The 21,011-nt window shown below is 39.9% G+C and overlaps 1 protein-coding gene across 14 annotated transcripts; it reads right to left on the reverse strand.

The window, feature by feature from the left end:
• Nucleotides 1-381: 381 nt before the first annotated feature.
• On the reverse strand, nucleotides 382-20,831 carry aPKC (protein kinase C iota type). Of its 14 annotated transcripts, none has more exons than XM_020944478.2 (10): nucleotides 20,517-20,831; nucleotides 19,261-19,550; nucleotides 19,079-19,199; nucleotides 3,831-3,881; nucleotides 3,109-3,194; nucleotides 2,074-3,030; nucleotides 1,813-2,007; nucleotides 1,357-1,478; nucleotides 627-753; nucleotides 382-555 (listed from the first exon to the last, which is right to left on the reverse strand). In XM_020944478.2, exons 2-9 carry the CDS (start codon nucleotides 19,465-19,467, stop codon nucleotides 666-668), a joined length of 1,827 nt encoding a protein of 608 aa, XP_020800137.2. In that variant the 5' UTR covers nucleotides 19,468-19,550; nucleotides 20,517-20,831; the 3' UTR covers nucleotides 382-555; nucleotides 627-665. The 14 variants fall into 14 exon arrangements, with proteins under 14 accessions (XP_020800137.2, XP_020800136.1, XP_086683164.1 ...); XM_020944477.2 differs by lacking the exon at nucleotides 1,357-1,478 and adding an exon at nucleotides 848-963 and having other exon boundaries at nucleotides 20,517-20,827; XM_086827038.1 differs by having other exon boundaries at nucleotides 20,654-20,778.
• Nucleotides 20,832-21,011: the final 180 nt, after the last annotated feature.

The following is a 21,011-nucleotide window of genomic DNA, read 5'->3' on the forward strand; positions in this document are numbered from 1 at the left end:
TACATATATAATAAATATATTACTACTTTGCCTATGTGAAAGTCTTCTTCGTGTCTGCTGCTTGTTTAGAGGAGAGTACATATATGTATTTATAACTTGTAAGTTACGAAATTGTTATTAATTTTCTCATTTTGTTGCTCTGCTACTATTTGCTGTTGTTGCTGTGTGGCTTTGGGGTCGGGTTTTATTTTATCTAATTTGTTATTTTAATTAGTTCAATGGAAGGCAAAACATGTGCTGCAGTAGACTTTTATTATTATTTGCTTGCATTTGATTATTATGAATGTTATTGTTACCATTATGATGAAGTTGTGGTGGCTGCTGTTGCTGCTGCTGCTGCTGGAGTTGCTGTAATTGCTGCTGCTGCGAGTAGGGATGATATTGCTGCTGTTGCGGCTGCTGTTGCTGCTGCGGCTGCTGACGATAATGTTGCTGCTGGCTGAGATTGTTATTGCTATTGACTGATCCACCAGCTCCTCCCGCTGCGCTGTTTAAATGCAGGAGACTCAGGTCATCAGCCACGGAATCGTAATCACTGGAATCCTCGCCATAGAGCTGTTGAATATTTATATAAATATATTAATAAATTGCAAAATAATATATTTTTACTAGTTTCCTACACTTACCCGCATATTATACGGATGCAAATCACACATTTCGTGGTGTCAGACGCAATCCTCCAGCGACATCAGCAAGGGGTTCACATACTCGAAGCCCTCGAACTCGGATTGATCGATGTTATCAATCACATGACTGAGAAAATATCAAGGAAAATCACATATATTAATCAATGTATAGCAAAAATCCAGACTTAAGTAGAAAGTTGGATGAAAATATGGAAACTTACTCATCATCCGGGGTCAACTGCACGGCCTCGCCGGTGAACTCGGGCGGGAAATTGGCCAGATCGCGATCTGAGTCTAGGCGTGGCTTAAATGGTGGCGTGACCTGTTTGCGCTCAAGCTGCGTGATTGCGATTTATCGATTTTGGGTGTGCATGAGGGGGATAGTAGTAGAAAATCATAAGATCGATTAGGAAGAAGAAAAAAACTCCCAGCCAATTGGGGCAAACACAAAAAGTCTCGTTTTTCTCTGGCATGTCATCGGTGTGGCGCTTGAGCATTATGATCATGATGATGATTAAAATCATTGTAAGAGTGAATTCCATTCGGTTAAAGGCAGATACAGAGATAGAGGAGGGGTTCAATGGCAGGGAGATGCGGCTGATCGATACGAACAAATTACCTGCTTTGGACGAGCTCTATAAAGGTTGTGATCTTTCATGCAAGGAATCAAACAATAACTAACACAACTTGCCATCTTTCGGGGTGCTCAATCGCTATATATTCGACTTACGGATCGTCTGGCGTTAGTTCAGCCGGCTCTTGGGTAAATTGCACATCAAAGTTGCTTGTCACATAGGGATCACCGGTGTCTAGGTTGGGTATATAAGGCGGTTGCACCTCCTTTTGTGCTATCTTTAACGCGCATACACGTAATAATAGATATCAATTAATATCCAAGATAATGGGTGAGCAACAGCGATCACTATCAATCAATTTTATCTTTAATTTGATTTGTAAGTAAAAGCAATACCACAACGTTAAGGTAATAAGTTACTTCGGACCTGACCTACGTTTGAATCATAAACTTAATCTCTATGGCTATTACATTAACCTTTGCGACACCTTGTTAGCTTCTATATCTTACAATTTCCCAATAAGACTACCTCTCCCGATCATCATCACAAACATGTGCAGTAGCAGCACACACACACAGAGCAAACATGAGGGAAACCGGCATTGGACTCACCAATTCCCAATCCATATTCTTGAAGAACGGATGACTGACAATATCCATGAAGGCGGACTCACGATGGCAGCCCAAACGGTCAGCAGGATTCTTGTTGAGGAAACCTTTCAACACCGAGGCCGCTCGAACGCTCAAAGAGCGCGGAATACGAATGGTCTTCTCCAGGATCACTTGGAAGAGATAGTCCTCAGTGTTCTAATCAAGCAAATAACATTGCATTAGTTATAAATTTGTAAAGAGAGAGTTAATAGATTCACCCACCTGATCGGGATTCTCAGAGGCTCCTGCCAGATCAAACGGACTGCGTCCAGCCAGCATCTCATAGAGGAGGACACCCAAGGCCCACCAATCCACAGAGAAGCCATAGTCCTCGCCCCTCAAGATCTCCGGGGCTATATAGTTAGGTGTGCCGCAGAAGGTGGAGGTGGTGTCGCCCGACCGTATGCCCTCCTTGCACATGCCGTAATCCGTCAGCTTAATGTGTCCCTCGTGGTCGAGCAGGACATTGTCCAGCTTCAGATCGCGATAGATAATTCCCTTTTCGTGAAGGAAATTCAGCGCCAGACTGATTTCAGCCGCATAAAAGCGAGCATGTTCCTCGGGCAGCCGCCGTTGCCGCTGCATGTGATACATCAGATCGCCGCCACGCACAAACTCAATGACAAAGAAGAGCCGGGAGGGCGTCTGGAAGCAAGAGTGCAACCCCACCAGGAACGGATGATTCGAGGCCGTCTCGAACACATGCTTCTCCGTCTGCACCCAGTCAATATCCTCGTCGTCGGTGACCAGAGCCTTCTTGATCACCTTCATGGCGTAGATGCGTCGAGTGCGCCGCAGCTCCACCATCAGCACCTTGGCATAGCTACCGCGTCCGATGACCCGTATCAGCTCAAAGTCGTTCAGCGAGTACTGGCGCTGGGTGCCCGGCTCCAGGGGATCCTCTGGCGGCGGCGGCGCCACAATGTGCGCATGATCGTGCGTCTCGCAGGCATCTGCTCCCACGCCCATCGCTTCGTAGGGCAACGGAGGCAGCGGCACGGGCATCGGATCGCTGGACTCCTCGGCACGCTCCTTGACCAGCGGCTCCGGCTGATCGGTGCAGTGCTTTTGCACCAGCTTATGGCACTTCTTGTGCACCAGCAGCTTGCACTGGATGCACTTGAAACCCTGACGGCCCAGGCCCCAGATCCGATCCTGGCAGTACGCACAGAAAGCACGCTGAAAGTATATAGGGGGAGGAGAATGGAATTTAGTACAAGATTCCAGTAGAGATTTAGGGGATGGATAGAGACTCACCCGATTGAAACGCTTGGCCTGGAAGATGTGTCCGTTGACGCGATACAATTTGCGCCAGCGTCGAGCACCGCGTCGATAGATGCTGCCTGGAAAATAAATCAAGATTAGATGAGGCTTTGAATTTGAAATTATAACTATTTGTATATATACAACTGAGGTAATTTTAATAAATATTAAGAAATAGCAGTTAAATTGATAAGATTGCTATTGGTTTGTTGGTAAAGAACATGTATTTAACTATTATAATACAGATTTAAAGAGCTTCCTTTTATATATCTTTAGAGAAATTAACTGAATGTTATCTTAAAAGTGTTTTAATAATTACTGGTAAATATTAATATTAATCAGAACCTTTATTTATAAGTCTAAAATGAATCAGTAAATATGGTGAATCAATATTAAATAGTTATCTTTTGTAGAACTTTATAAAGCAAAGTTCGTTGAATGGATTGTGTTCAGGCAAAACAAAGGCAATATAAAGTACAAATTAGTAATGATAATGCAACGGGGAACAAGTGTTTATAAAATTATATATTTTTATATAAACAAAAGGTTTCAAATGTTACCATTTATTAGTATTTAGCTTGTTTGCAGCTTATAAACTATCTCAAATGACCTCAAAGCTAATAATAATTATCTATTTTTTAAAGAAATCAATAGACCTATTGATATATTTTCATATTTCCAAGTATTTTATACTATTCAACTACTTAAATACTTACGATCTTCGCCATCGCAGGACAATCCCGGCGCTTGAGGAACATTGGGGAATACTGTAAAGAGCAGACACAAAAGCACAATTATTTAAGGATTAAATATAAATGATATGATGATATAATAAGATATAGAGTATTATTAATATTGTCTTTTTTTGTGTGTGGTAAGTGATTGCAGGGCATGCTTACGGCAGGCTAGTTTGCCCATTGGGTAAATCTCTTTCCCTGCCGCGGGTCGCTTATCAATTTAATGTGATTTTGTTTTTTGTACTTATAAACGGATTCTTGCCGAGCCACATTAACTGAATGTGCTGCTGTCCCACTGCCGGAGCTTGTTAACATGTCAGCGCCCACAACGCAACTGAGCCGGTTCCGGACTCCGAATGCGATTGCCAAACACTGGTGGGCCCTCTTATCTCTGTGCCACGCACCATGTGGAGAGAATAAAGAGTGATATAGAGATAAGAAGAGCTGCCAGAAGAGATTTCCCCCCCCCCCACTCTCTCTCTCTCTCTCTCGCACTGTCTCTTCTTCTCTTTTTCCAAGTAATGTTAATTAAGCTTTTCCGGGACAGCAGCAGCCAGAGGAGCCATCAATTGAGACCAATTGTTCGGCTATCAGATGTACTCTGCCTGCTCATCGCTCATTCATAATTCAATTAAAGTGTCGCCCCCAGGAGAACCTAGGGTTCAATAATTCTGCCTGTCCGTCCGCAAGGTTATCACTTCACAACCGATGGGTTTCACACACATTGACCTAGAATTCAGAATGCTAGCACTATATATATATTCGTATTTCCCCACGAAGCATTCTCCTTATCAATTTGTGATAGGCTCTTTGCCCGATTTGTTTATACTGCACGCTCTGCTCTTGCTTTTTCGCTTTTGCAATTATTGTTTGGCTGGCGGTTTGTATTTTTTCTTGGCTCATAAATGCCTTGCCCCAAAAGCCAGATAAGAGGCGAAGGCAGAAATTTATAGAGTGACTAGGAGGCCAATGGGGAATAACATTTAGTAGTGGGTTGTATGTGCTGGGGATTGGCTAAAAGCAAAACCGCGATATGCATTATTAGTCATAAAGAAGGGCACTGAGTTGTGGTAGTGTTTAGAAGGTCGAAACGGAAGGCAAAGATTATGGCTTGAAATTAGATTTTACACTTGCTTTAGACAGTCAATAATTACTAGAATTTGTTGTTATACATTATCTGAATAGCACTAAAGACAATGTATTCCAAGTATGTGTAGGTATTGTTTTTGTAATAGAAAATAATTGTTTTTTAAACGAGATGCTTAAAACGATGCCTAGGACAATGTGTAGGTTTTGATTTTCTAATATTTAGAGCAGAGTCTTAGTGACAAAATTTCACGAAATTTCATACCCTATTTTAAGAAGGATATTTTCACTTGTGTTTAGGTATTGGTTTTTGTAACTTTGAGCTTGTTTCAGTAGATGTTTTTTTTACTCAATACATCACTAGTTATAGTTTAAAGTGAACTTAAGTTAAAAGTTAAGTTTAACTTTACTTTACAGCAATATTGTTTAGGTATCGATTAGGGTAAACCCTTCTTAATCACTGATTCTATTCCGAAATGCACTTAGAAATCGTTCCAGTTAGACAAAGCAGCCTGTACTCAAAATCCACATTGATTAATTGGCAATTTAAATAAGAGTGAATGAGAGAAACCCCTTGGCACTTGGCTTGCAATACTAACACGATGGTCCCCCGGTCATAAAAGTCGCTGTTTGAGTGCTGTATATTTGGGCCGCCTCACAGAAGCCGCTCCAGATGATCATTGTGATGAGATGTGTGTCGGATGTGTGTGTTTATGGGTCCAGTTCAGAGGTCACCAGTATGAAAATATTCTTTGAAAAAAAACGCTCTCGATAAACGCGCAAAGCGTCGCCGTCGTCGTCACCGCGCGACTTTCAATTGCAAACTGAGACCACAATGCGGCGATGTTGAGGAAAAGGCATAGGCAAAATGCCAAAAGAGCACAACAAAAGAACAATAAAAAAAAAGAGGAAAAATAAAATAATACCAAGTGCGAAACAGAACAGAAACCGATGAAACAGCCTCAAGTGGCCGATTGCCGATTGCCGATTGAATTGTCACATTATTATTGCCGTCCGTCCTCCAATTGGGAGCAAGTGAGAGCGCGACGAATGGCTTCGCTAAGATAAGATCGGGGGCTGGCAATTTCATAAAATTAAGTACAACGCATGCCGTGGAAAATCAATAATTTATAGGAACTAATAAATTTGGATAAGCACCAATTTATTGCACATCATTTGCTGTGTCTTTCTGCTGCCATAAATTGGCTGTCTAAACGTAATGACACTATTCCAAAGCGATTAGCAAAATGCATTGCTATAATCGGAGGAAGATATATCTAACCGGATTGGATATAGTATAATAAGTTACCAGTTTTTTTAAATATCCACAAAATATATTAGTTAGAATATATTCCCATATTTCTCATAAAATAATTCTACAATCGATGATTAAACCTTGACGAAACTGAGAAATTATAAACTTGCGAGGGTATTATAATTGTATTGTGAAGCTTGTTACGCTATGAAGGAGTCATTTCTGACCCTATAAATCATATATATTCTTGATCAGCAAGATTAGCCGAATCGATTAAGCCATCTCCGGTCAATATCTATTTTTTTCAAAAATTTCAAAATTTTATAAGGGGTTACATTGTAAAAATTGTCAAAAATTCGGGAAAAAATTTAATCTCTTTAAATGTTAAATTGAGTATACGATTTTATTAAACTGATAAAAACAAGCATAGGAAAACTTTCCGAATTAAAATTAATGCGTTTTTGGCAAAGTTATGAGTTTTTTAAAATTTGATATGTCAACAAAAACTTGTTGATATGTAAACAACAATAGACTTAGTAAATAAATATTATTGTCAAAAAATATTAATATCAAACCAAATGGTTTATAATTATTTTAGATTGAACCTCTAATTAGGTTAATCTAAGAAAATTGAAAACTTAAACTATGATAAAACCTAAATTATGGTTTACTTAAAGAAATAGAGAACTTAAGGTTTACTTAATAAAAAAGGAAACTTAAACTATTATACTTTACTTTTACTTTATTATAATTATTTTAATAACCTTAAAGTTTTAAAATTGAATAAAAATGTAATTTAAAAACTTAAAATACGATTCAAGGACAAAACTATACATAGTGAACAGATATAAAATATAACTATCCTTTTATAAATATCCGAAATCTTTACCTGTTGCATAAGCCGGCTCGATCTCCTCCTCCGACTGCAACTGATGCTGCGACATCTGCTGCTGCTGCTGTTGCTGCTGCGGATGCGGATGCGTTGCCACGCCCATGGGCACCGTGGGTATGGGCACAGGTATTGGCAGCCGTTCATAGTGGATGCACTCGTGATGATATTGCTGATGATGATGCCCGTGGCCATTGTGGATGGTGCCCAGAACACTGCTCCTTCCGCCAATGCTTCCGCCAGCTATGCTGCCTCCACCTCCTCCGCCGCATCCATTAAGACCGCTGCCGGCGCTGCCACTGTGATGACTATGATGATAGTCCATCAACATGCCGGGCATACCCACAGACATGGAGCCAGTGCCTCCGCCTGGTATACCTCCGCCGCCGCCGCTACTGCCACCGCCCGAGTCATCCGTTGTCGTGGTATTTGTGTTGTGGCACCTGCTCGAGCACCTGCCCAGCGATCCACTGCCGGCACTGTGATGGCCCAGGCTGCCCATGTGTCCCGGATGGCCCATGACCAGCATGCCGCCCATTATAGAGCCACCGCAGCCCTGACTGGAGTCCGATCCCGAGTCGTGGCCCTGGCACACGGCTCCCGCCGATCCTGGCCTGCTCAAGGTGGCATGTGGCGGCGTCACCGAGGCCGTCGTTTGCATGTAGTGATGTGTGTAGGGATGCGGATGTGGTACATCATAGTCCCCGGTATCGATGTGACCCGCCGACATCATGCCAATGCTGCCAGTGCTTCCCGTGGCCACACCCACTCCCACGCCGCCCTGCAGACAGCCCAGCGATCCATGGGCACTGCCATGATGACTGTGACTGTGATGGCTACCATGATGACTCCCATGATGGCTTCCATGGGCACTGCCACTCCGACTGTGCAGCGATACGCCGCGGGTGAGCGTGTTGTTTGCCGATTGTATGGAACTGACCACCGCACCGCGGCACATGATGTCCGACAGTTGGTTGGCCTGGATGTCGAAGTACTTGGACTGGATTAAGTTTGAAATTGGGAGGGAGGAATAGATAACCACGTCAGAATGAGGGATCTTAGCTAGGTCTGTATCTTTTTAGCTACTCATACATACACATAACTCTGCTTGAAATAAGGAATTAAGATTTGGATATAAGCTTCTATTAGTTAATATTGTTTTCTAGAAAAGTATCACTGAATTATATGGTTTTAATATATCCCAGTTAGGTTTTAATGAATTTGTTAAGAAATACAAATACTGAAGAGTCTTTGGTAGAAGTAAAACAGCTACTTTTCTCTTGTTTTCTATTAGTTTAAACAATTTCTTTAAGAAGAACTGACATTTAGTTAGCAGTACACAAGAAATATAAACAACCTCCTGATATCTAACCTTATACTATATAGAGTATATATACTTCTACTTCTATAGAAGTCAGCCATGATTAATGGGAAATATATTAATTAAATGGAAAACCATGGAAAACTGGGAGTGACTCAATTCGCAATCATCCTCAAGCAGAGTTACCTATGTATGCATTTGGTGAAATGGAAACCATGAAATTCCCATTACCTGTGGACTGTCCAGCTGATCGAGTGATTGTCTCCGTGCCGCATAGTCCAGGTGTGTCATCAGCTGCTGGGCGGCCGGACAATTCTTATTGGAGTGCAGATGCTGCTGGGATGAGGTAAGCAGCGGCGGAGGTGGCGGCGTTATGGAGCCACAGGGTGAGCCGGGACAAGGACTCGAGCAGCGTGAACGACAGGTGGGGCTGTAGCAAAGGTTGCCGCTGCCCTGCTGATTCGCCGAAGGAGTGCTGGGACAGGTCTGTGACTGTTGCTGCTGGGATTGCTGCTGCTGCTGCTGCTGCTGTTGGGGCAGGCAGGGCTGCTCCTCCTCCTCCTCCTGCTGCACTATGTTGACCGGAAGTGGGGCACACTGGGTGAGCCGACGCGGCGACCGTCCACGATCCACAGTCGTGGCAGACCAATAGCCCCAGGCCATTTTATACTTTGTTATTTTAGTTTTTCGCGACGGGGTTTTACTTTTTGTTCTTTGTAACTTTCTTGGAGTTAACTTTTCTTTTGTTGCTTTTGATTTAATTTGATTTTTCCGTTCTTTTTGTTGCTTTTACAGTTCCGTGGCACTTGACTTGTTTCTACGATTAATTAGCATTATTTTCATTAGCACACACAGTCACCGCACACAGAGAGAGAAGAGGGGAAAGCTGGGGTACAAGTGCCACAAGGCACAGTGGGTTGTAAGTGGGCTGCAACTTGTTGCAATAATAATTGAAAGTTGCCTTGCCAGCAACATCAACTGGTTTCAATCGACTTTTGTGCTTTTGAAAAACCTAGTTTTAATTACTTGTTTGGGAATGCGATGGAAAACTATCAAATAATAACTTGAAATGATTTAATTAAGCACCAAATCTTAGTCTGGAAAGTAATTAAATGTCTTTGAAGAAAACTTTACACCTAAAACCTTACACAATAACCAAACCTAATCATTTTTGTAAACAGCCACCACATGCTTTCATTTATTAAAACATTTAAAAAATTCAGTAACACTTTTAATTTTAAATAATATTTTGCTTTAAACATATTTTTGAAAATCAGGATTCGTCGCATTCTAGGGTTCTGAGAAAATCTAGGGTTCTTGACACTATAAAGATTTAGAAAACACTACTAAAGAAATTTTTTTAGGAGAATAGAAACTAGAATGAATAGCATTACAAAACTACAGTTTATATACCCTTGCAGTATTCTGATGAATTATAAGATTAAATCGGAAATCGATCAAAATTATATTTTTATAATAATTATGATAAATCAAAGTATAAAAAACTTATAACTTAGTCAAAAACGCATTAATTTCAATTCGGAAATCTTTCCTATGTTAGTTTTTATCAGGTTAATAAAACTGCATACTCAATTTATAATTTTAGAAAATTTAAAATTTTATCACTTTTTAAAAATTTTAACCCCTTATAAAAATTTTAAAATTTTGAAAAAATTAAATTTTGGCCAGACATAGCTAGATCGACTCGGCTGTTAATGCTGATCAAGAATTTATACGCTTTATGGGGTCGGAAATGACTCCTTCACTGCGTAACAAGCTTCTGACTAAAATTAAAATGTCCTGCAAGGGTATAGAAAAACCATCCATTGCCATATGTCGATTGCCTGAATGTTGCGAATTAATCACCGGAAAATACTTGAATTACTTTTCTCTTTACGGCAGTTCTTGTTGAACGAGTGCTTCCAATAATTCCACTTAATATAAAACCCCACAAACCCTACACCCCCCCCTTATACCATTACCATTTACCTTCCCCCGCTGCCCACCACACAGTTCATCGCCTTAACTTTCTCAAATGGAGCGTGGAAAAATTGGAGGACATCGCGTAGAAACATTAGCGCCGAGGGGAGCCAGGAGCCTTAAGGACGAAGCAAAGCGGAACAAGGTCCCAGTTGCAATTACAGTTACATGGCGCAGCAAACTATGCAATGCAAAGTTTCAAAGCCAAACGACAGCCCTTCGCTCCCTGCGCTGATCTCGCAGTTTATAATGATTGATTAAAAAGAAGCAACTAACACGCACACCCACTCGCACACACACACAGAGAGAAGTCTGCCAGGATGTGGCCATGAGATGGGCGGTGCGAACTGGGCGTGGCCGGTTGCAGACGCCGCAGAAACCACACCTAAAAAAAAAATATATAAATTGTGTAATAATGGGAAAGAGGCGAGAGAGCGGCGCGGGGATAGCGAGAGAAATGCAGGCCGAACAGCTGACAACTCTGTCACAGAATACTCACACACACACAGATATCCTGGCACGCTCTTGGAGAAATCGGTAACCCACACAGAGACATCGCTGCGACAATCACAAACAATTTAACCCAAGTCAAACGAGCGCACAAGTTGCTGCAAATTGACAAAGGCGTGAAAGGCAAGAAAGAGAAAGGACATTTTGGCGAAAACAGAGAGAGATGGAGAGCGAACAAGGATTCCAGAGAGAGAGAGAGTAAGTCGAATGCTCGACGCGCGCAGGGAAATTTGCTCCCAGTCGCCCTTATAAGTATGCAATCTTCGGTTGCCAATCCTTCTTGAGTACAGTGAACACTTAACAGAGTAAACAGATAACTTGAAGACTTTATTGTAGAGTATTCAAGAAATTTGGATGTTTTATAATAATTAATAATCCGTTTTAGAACAAACAATAAACAAAATATTAAAAAACGTCGTAGATAAAAAGGGTTTGAGTGTAAAAATGTCTTCAAACTTTCAAGAAATTCAAATATCTGTTTAATTTTTCTATTTAAAGTTTTAATATATAAGCTATAAATTTGGAACTGTAGTTTTAAATAAAGTATACCAGGTAAAGCGTTTCTGGAAGTTTGTAAATAATGATATACATTTTTGAATTAAAGTTTTACTTCTTTAATTTTTAAATAAAACCCAACTTTCAAAACCTAGAAACCTATAAATGTAAACTTGCTGCACTAGGATAATAAATTTATATAATACGAACATCAAACCCACCAAGTTTTCTCGTATCAGAGCGACCACTGTATCTCCAGCCAAGCTAAGCCAACCCAATAGGCCGCCCACCAGTGCACTCAAGTGTAAATAGAAAATTTTCTTCAAGTGTATTGGTAGGTCACATCGCAATCGCTTGTTGTTTAGACAATTGAAATTAAGTACTCCACTTTCATGCATAATTCGCATGATTAACGAGGGTCGAAGTGGGTCGAAAATGGGGCAAAACCAAAGGGGGAGGCAGCTAAGGTCCTTAGGTGGACAGCATCCACTTGACACAAGAGCCTTGTCGTGACAAGGCAAGCAGATCCCTTTGTTTGGCACTCATTTTCTCGGGCGTTTCTTGGTTTTTTTTTCATCTCATTTTCTAGTTGCTCCTGTTATCTGCTGATGATGCAGTCTCTAGTGGCCTGGGGAAAAACAAAAGGGAGCTGATGCATTTTGGAATTAAATTTAGCCGCCGCCGCCGCCACCACCACCAGCAAGCAGGCATGGGCACCCACTCTGCTCCGGTGGATCCTAGCATCCTAGCATCCCCATCCCCTTGCTTTTCACTGGCCGTATCCTACAGCGTTTGCTAAATATAAACACTCCGCCGGCATTGTTTTCCCTGCAATTGGAGCATGAATATTGGTTGCCTGCTTGTTTGCCCTGTAGGATGGGGACCAGGACCAGCAGTCCAGCAGTCCAGCATCCTAGCATTCCAACAAGAGTCCAAAGCAAACCCCTCCAGCCTCTCACTATACAAATTCCTACTCTTGGACAAGCAAAAGTCCTGAAATCCTAAAATCCCACTGCACTAAGCCAGATTAAATCCGTTTTACAATTGATGGAAATATTGAGGAGGGAATTAATACAATTTATGGTTCCTAGGTATTAATAGCAACAATTGAATTGATAAATTAAGACACTATTAGTCAGGGATTTAAGGATTAAGGCATTTAGTGAAGGTAAATAACCCTAGAGGGCATAAAATATAAATTGAAAAGGTTAGTACTACATAAAATATGTCATTCTAAGCACAAATGTCATGTTAAAACATAACAAAGCCTCATACTATTATTTATTTATCAAAAAGTATAGCTAACAATTGTGTAAACATTAAAAACTAATTGCAATTTCGCCTACAAAGAACCCATAAGCCCATTCATAAATTCATAATCCCCCGAGAGCTGCCTTCAATTGCACAAAAGAATGTTATTGAATATTGATTAAATATATAACCAAAAAAGGGCTATTATTTAATATTTACTACACTGCTTAAGTATTCCCAAGAGCTTTGAATGAGCACAGCTTCTTACATCACAAAACCATCAAATTTTGATATTTAGCCCGACACGCCCCGAATTATTGACCATTCGAGAGGCAAACACAAGCAATTGTGGCGAGTCGGGTTTCTTTGCGATACAATAACGATAAACATAAGCAGGCAATGGGCTGGGAAACAATCTCCAGGCCACCGTCAGATACCAGATACCAGATACCAGTTCGGGGCCAAGGAGCATCAATAGTTAAACATCAATTTGGCTTTTGCCAGTGACGTCAAGCGGGGCCAGTGAGTGTGCCACCTGCCAACCGCCATCAAACGCCTCGCCTCGACCCGCGCAGTTATAAAATTTCACACAGCGAAATAAAAGGGAAGAAAGGGAGACTGTGTTTGTGGTACACTCAGAAAAATCTAAGACTCTAACTAGGAAACTAACTTTGAAAAGCTTAAATTTATATAACTTTACAGTTTGCAATTGAATTCTAGGATCTTATCGGAAATCTATCACATCTAAGTTGAAAATATTTGAATTTTTTGTATCGATATTTAACTAAATTTTTATATAACAATTTTTTGAGAAATCAAAGTTTAAAAACCCCATAAGTAAGCCAAAAAAGCTTTAAATTCGATTTGGGAAGCTTCACTATGCTAGTTTTTATTAGCCTAACAAATCTGCATACTTTATTTTAAATGTAAAAAAATTCAACATTTTATCAATTTTTAACAATTTTAACGATGTTACCCCTTATAAAATCTTCAAAATTTTGAAAATTTTAAATTTTTGCCGAACATAGCTAGATCGACTCGTCTGTTGACGCTGATCAAGAATATATATGATTTATGGGGTCGGAAATGACTCCTTCACAGCGTAACAAGCTTCTGACTAAAAGAAAGTACCCTTTAAGGATATAATAAAACTTCAAGCATGTACAAGGAAATTATACCTAAACCTAAAAATAAATATATATAAGATACAAACTTTGAGAAAACTTGTAATAAAGTATGCTTTTAAGTAAACTACCCAAAATTTGGCTATTTTTCTACAAAACTTCATACCTCATAAACAAATAATGCCTCTCTTAATCCTCTCAACTCTTCTATTATTTTCTCAGTGCATCAGCAATATGAAATAAGCGTGCAAAATGAGCCAGCCAAACGGACGTCATGTGCATATTCAATTCAGAGCCCACACCAGAGCAATCCTGCCATCCTGCCATTCTGCCATCCTGCCGCCCATCCAATTCAGAGCCATTATCCGCCCAAAAGGAGGCTTTCTTGTTTGCTGAACTAACAATAATTTCATTAAGCCCAATGGCATCATTAAAATTTGCCAAACAATCATAATGGGGGCCAGGACCAGCCAGCGCGAATGGAGAACCGAATCTCCCAAAGGTTGCAAAGGGAACCGACAAAAACCAAAAAAAAAATGAAACAAAACCCGGAGGGTACTCGGCGGTATCCGAAGAAAAAAAGGAAAACAGTGGAAATTTGCTGATTTAACTTTTGTGAAGAATGAGGAGGCGCACCTGGTTCGAGTGAAGGGCCTTCGGGCCATAAAGAAACGAACAAGTTTAAATGGCAGGACGATGGGGACGACCAAGGCGACGGCGGCGACAGCTTGGCCAACGCCAAACGCCTTTCCACAGAAGAATAAAAGGAAATTGTTTCGCCCTGCAGCTTCATCCTAGCCCACTGACTCATTTACCAGCATATAAAGCCTACACACTGAATGTATGTATGTCTGTATATGCATATGGAATGGATCCATCCAACTTACATACCAATATATACATATATAGCCATGTATAGGGTAAGTTTTTGGCAACCAGACGGTCTCGCAGAAGTGCAAGCAGCGCTTGATGAAGTGCAAATGCCTGGGGTCAAGTTTAGGGTGGGGATTTTCTCACACCAACAAACACACTCACTGCACACTCACTTGGTGTGTGTTTGTGTGTGTGTGTGTGTGTGTCTTTGAGCGAGTGTGTGGTTTTGTTTGCCAGTGTCTGGCACACAGCAGCCAAAAAAACAGAGAACAAAAAAAAAATGAAATAGGAGAAAAGCGATGGCAAAAAGAAAAGCCGAATGCGGGGGAAAAAAACAGTTTGGGATTCCACGAAAAATGGAAATCAATGATTCGATTTTATCAGGTGTCGTTTGCTTTGCGCTTTCGCTACATTATGTCCCAGATAAATGAAAATAGAAGGCTAAATAAGTGGGTAAAATGATACCTTGTTTGAATATAAGTATAATTAAGGTCTGGGATTCATATTCTATACTTGGTTTCTTACTTGTTCATAATACAAACGGAGATGTTTTATTTAAAACAGAAAATATACTACATATAAACTGAATTTTGGAAAATAATCATCATCAATAATCAATAAACTCTTTGAAATGTGCTTTGAATATAATAACATATACTAGGGTTCACCAAGAATCTTTAAGGATCCCTTTAAAGGTGTCTTAAAGTATGCAATAAATTTGTTTTCAAATATTCTAACCTTATGTTGTACACATTTTTAGGGCTTTAAGATCTGTAAAATTTTAAATATGAACACTACTAAGCTCAATATTTTGCATAATTTATTATTTCAAATACCTCTAAAAAAATTCTCAAATATTTACAATTCAGTTTCCACATTCAAAACATATTGTCTTGATAAAATCCGATTAAGGATAATAGGAAATTCCAATAATTTTTCTGTTACAATTCACATAAAACTCCCCTTACATCCTTCGCCTTAGAGACACTTGTAAAGTTCCCTTTCCAATCCATTCAAGAAACATTCACAAATTTATGTTAATCATTCACATCCTGTTTTTCCGCTTCCCTACGTCTCTTTTTTCGGGGAAAGGAAAAAATTGTATGGCAACTAATCAGGAATGTACGACAACTTCGGCAGAACTGTCGAAAAAATATTGCCCAGGGGCAATTGATTTTTTTTTTCCTTCCTTCCTCGAGACTTTCGGCAGGATATGCCGAGTAACCAGGCACACTGGAGTTCCGAAATGTTTATAATTATATGGAATTATGCTGTGTTCACTGGTTATTACTTATTATTTTGTATTCCTTCTTTCGATTTTCTTTATTTTCGTGTTTAATTCACACCGCAGTAACTCGTTATGCCGTTAGCTGTGTGCAAATCCATGTATTTTTGTATATATATATATAATTATGTGTATGACTTCAGTGTGCGTATGTGTTCGTGAGTGTGTCTGTGTGTATGTGTGTGCGACGCGACTTTGAAGCCCGGAGAATGGTTAGATTTTTCGAAATTCCGCACGGCACTTCCACACAGGCGAGCGGCCAACGCGCGAGTGAAATGCCGACGCAGAGAAGTATGCTAGGGAAATTTGCCAGAGAGAGAACGGATGAGCGTAAGTTCTTCAATGTCAGGTGACGCACAGGACTACTCTCCTCTGAATATCCTTTATTTTGCGAGGCGAGAAAGCCGCAGACCGGCGCTTTAAGCATTGCCAGCTCGGACCAGCTCTCACCCAAATGGCAATGCCTTGCGTTTTGGCTCAGCTGTTTTTTGTTTCGACTGGGGAAATGCTCTCTCTCCCCGCTCGCCAGCTAGCGCCATCTCGCTCCTGGGTAACGGCATCTTGTGTATCGACCTTTGGGCTTCACACACAAACACACGAACACACCAAAAAAGTTCTTCGGACCTGGACAAAAGTTTTTCATGTGTGTGTGCCTGCTTTCGCAGGGCAGCGTTGCCATATTGCAGGCGCATAAATTATAACGGTAGCTTTCAGGCTTTCCGTACTTTTTGTTTTGTTTTGTTTTTGCCGAGAGGGGTCGCAGGGGGGAAGAGCGGACAGAACGGAAGGTATTGTTGGCCGGAGATGAAACCGGAAGGTAAACCAAAGGCATAAAGAAACATACACGTACGAAAATAAGAAAAACAAATATGTATACAAAAAAAAGAAGGGAGAGGAGTCAAAACAAGAGCTTGTAAAAATGCAGAAACATACACGAGCTCGTGCACTCACACACACACTTCCATTTACTAATCAACACAAACAGAAAACATGTAAAAGGCAACAAAAGAACAGCAAAGGCAACAACACCGACCCAACACACTAACATATGCAGGAGTGCGTGTAACGGTAACGTAATACCTTGACAATGCCCCCAGCTCCATCTCCCTCTTTCTGTCTCCCTCCCCCCCACTCTAACACGCATACGGAATGCTTTTAATACATTTTAAGCCGCATTTTTTCACACGTGGCCACATAACAACAACAACAATAACTAACATGTTGTCCCTTCACGTTCTTCTTCGTTTTTCCCCTCACACATGTCCTTATGGCGCTACAAGTGCGAGTGAGATGGGCAGCCGAAATGGCCTCAAAATATCAGGAAGCTTGGTCCCAAGCACAAAAACAAAAAGCCACAAAAAAAAAGAAGAGAAAAACGAAAGCGGAAACTGTAACCCCCCCGCAGTAACCTCCCCCTCCTCATCATAAAACTTTGTTTAGTGCGACTGGCAGTTATCATATCTGCTGTGCCGTTAGTTGTAGCTGGTTTTTCCCCTCCTTTTTCCGAGTTTTTCATGTTCGAAAAAATAAAAGAAAAACAGAGAATGACCACAGGTATGGTGGAATGACCAAGGATAATGTGAATAACTCGGCAAATGTTAGTGCATTCTGAATTTAGTGGGAAATCCCTTTAAGCGGATTACGCTGACATCGAATGTGTGAATATTAAAGGTCCTTGTACTACCATATATTGATAATAAATGTATTTATGGAAGCCAAAATCACCAGGGATTTGAAATCAATTAGAAAGATGTTGTAAAATATGCAATACACACATTTTTTAAACACTTTTTCAACAAATTGGATTTTCACTGTGCTCTAAACTTGGGATATCTTAATTATTTGGAGAATTAAAATATAGTAATATATAAACATACTAATTTTATTTTATATTTTAAGACGACTTCTCAATTGATTTAAAATTCAATAAAATTTTTCCAATAAAGCGTATTCCTTATTCCATCATCTTCAACTTTCAGTCCTCCTTATTTTGTTAATTTAGTGTCTGAAAGGGTTTTGTGTTTGTCATTTGCCGAAACGAACAAATGTGGCAAGTGAAACCCCTTTTTGTTTTTGCGGCTGGCATAATTAAGTACAAAACTCACAGGGGGGAGTGTGTAAGCGAGCGGGTGCTTTGAGTGAGATCGCCAAAAACCGCACGACAGGAAAATTAAAATTCCAAAAAAAACGAGAGGGGGAAAAACTTAAACCCACACGGAGCAAACAATTTAATTATAATGAATTATAAATGGGGACCGGCGAGCCAAGAGCCAACAGAGCTTTATATGTAAATAAGCAAGTCGGAGGAGGCTGGGAAAAGTCAACAGAATAAAAAGAAGAAAAACGCTCCCTGCTCAAGGCAATTGCCGTAAGACACGAGATCCTCGAGCGTGTGAGTGTCTGTGTGTGTACGGGTTAATTAATATTTTATGTTATTAAGTTGAGTAGAGAAGCTGCTGCTTGCCGCCGACAAGCTCACGAGGAAAACTCAAGTTTATTGAGCCAATAGAACGTGCTGCTCTGCTCTCACATTGTTTAATCAGGCCTGAATGTTTATAGGCCTGGTTAAATATTGGATCCACCCACGAGATATGTTGCTTATTGGATAATTAATTGCCCACTGGATATTTTGCGGCAGCTAAATGAAATTATTTCCATTTAATGCAAGCAAAAAAGTTGTAAACTTTGTGGAGAAAAGGGTAAGGAAGATACTTTCGTTGGTGGGCTGCTTTTAATACAGATAATTTACAGCTACTGAAGCTTAATAGATAACGTTGAACAAAATTAAAATCACTAACTTTTCTAACAAGAGATGGTAATAACACACAACTTTCTGGGGTTTTGTAATCCACTTAAAAAGTGTTGAAAATATGAAATAACAATGTAAACACAGTATTTGGAACGTAAACTATGTTATTGCATACTCTTGAAACTTTTTAAATTAATTTCAAAACCATAGATACTTCTAAAAGGCAAACTTATTATAAAACTCCTTAAATTTAAAGAAGTTCCTTTGATTTCTTGGGTTTTTTATACGCATACAGCTTATAATTTATAATTTTAAGCAAACTTATATCTCTAAATTGAACACAGTTAATACTATAAACTTATCCTTAAACAAAACATATTTTTAACAAAGAAAATAGTAATACACTCACCATGAATGACCAGTTGAGAATCGTAGTTCATTTCATACAGCCGTATGGCCTCGTCCAGTTCCATTTTCGATGATATGGTGCAGGGATCATTCTCCTCGTCAACCCATTTAATGGTAAATGGCTGAAAAAAATAACAAATCTCTTAGAAAATGTTAAATATTCAGTTAAAATAACATTCTTACCTGATCAATGGGAAATCGACAGATATTTCGAACTTCATAGCAGAGCTCCTCATAAGAAATATTCTTATTGATCGTGGTGATGATGATCTGGCCATTGTAGGCGGTCTTCACCGTAATGCTATTTGGGGAATTGGCCATGTTTACGCTGGCACTATTCAAGCTGACGCTGCTGCCGTCGTTCAGAATTTGAGAGGGCATTTTCTGCATTTGCTAGCTGGCTAAAGTGATTTTAGATAACACGAAACAAATAGAGGCACACACGCACACGAACACGAGTTGATAACAGAAAACTGCAAAAAAAAGAGAGAAGAAATAAAAGTTTAAGATTAAACAGGGGGGCTTCTATAAAGGGAACTTTAACAAATAAAAACTATTGTAAAATATAGGTTATTCCTAAAGAATTTTTATATATCAAAATAAACCTTTAATTAAAAATCTACATTTTGGAAATTTGTTATTTTTACTGCTAAAAATGATTTAATTCCCATTTAAATAGATATAAATAACCTCATCTTTGTAAGGTTTAATAATACATAGTTAAGCACATAAAAATAAATTATAAATTTTAACTGTACAAAATAGATAAAAAGTCTAAAATTATCCATCTCTCTTTCGCTCTCTGTGCCGCTTTCTTCGCCTTCAATTTGAAATCCCGCCCAAAGCGAAATGTCAACTTTGACATTTGAGCGGCACAAGCGCAAACACAAACATACAAGCTGAGCGAACTGCATGCCACAGGTAGTTGTTGTTGCTGGCTGCAACGATGTGTGTGTGTGTGTGCTCGCAGAGACAAACACAAAAGACAAAACAAACGCAGCAAATGAATCATGCAAAACGCCCTCAAACCCAAAAGATATCACATAAAAGAAGCAAAGTAAGCGGAATTAGCACGCCAAAGCGAGTGTGCAAATTAGTTTAGTCTTACTTCTTCTCTTCTCTTTACGTAGTTACTTTGGCATCTGTGGCTTCGAGAATTCTACCATTTTAACGTAATTAATGCCGTACATTGACCAAGGCAACTGTTAAAAAAAGTACCCAGTTGGCAACAACAACACCGCGGAGGCAACAAATACCAAAGCGCACGGCAGAAAGAGAAAGAGGGGAACAGAGAGACCGCGGTAGCGGGAATGGGAGCGGCGACAACCTGTTTTAAGGCATTTGCATTTTCCTATTGTGCCGCTGCTAATTTGGCATTATTAGTTCTTAAGCTGATGATTAACACTTAAAGAGAAACTGCAACAACGTTATCAACTCACTCTACTTTCTGCAGTTTGTTTAACCACAAAAAAATACGCACAAAACGCCGCACAAAAACACTCACGAAACGTAAACGAATGACAAATCAAAAACAGCACGCAACAGTTAAATTAAAGCCGATCGGTGTGTCACAAACATTTTAATTGAAGCCTTGGCACTTGCACACTTTTTAATTAATTGTTATGGCTGGCAGTTCAGTTGTTTTAAACAAATTAAAATTAACATCGCTTGTCCTCCCGTTTCTTTTTTTGGAAGGAGAGCACAAAGCGGAGGCCAAAGTGGTGACAGGGCTGCACAGACAATACCAAACGAAGATTTGGTATATTTTTGGCGGTCAGACGGTATATTCAAGTAGTCAGAAGACGGTCACACCGATCATCGATGTCAAATATTAAATAGTACAAAAACAAATGAACTCAATGTTATTGTATCGAAAGTGATGGCGAGAAATATCCCCATATCCCCATATGTAAATATCCCCACGTGTATGATGT

This window comes from Drosophila serrata, unplaced genomic scaffold (genome assembly GCF_035046125.1).
Source record: "Drosophila serrata isolate PLE 108 unplaced genomic scaffold, ASM3504612v1 contig_165, whole genome shotgun sequence".
NCBI lineage: Eukaryota > Metazoa > Arthropoda > Insecta > Diptera > Drosophilidae > Drosophila > Drosophila serrata.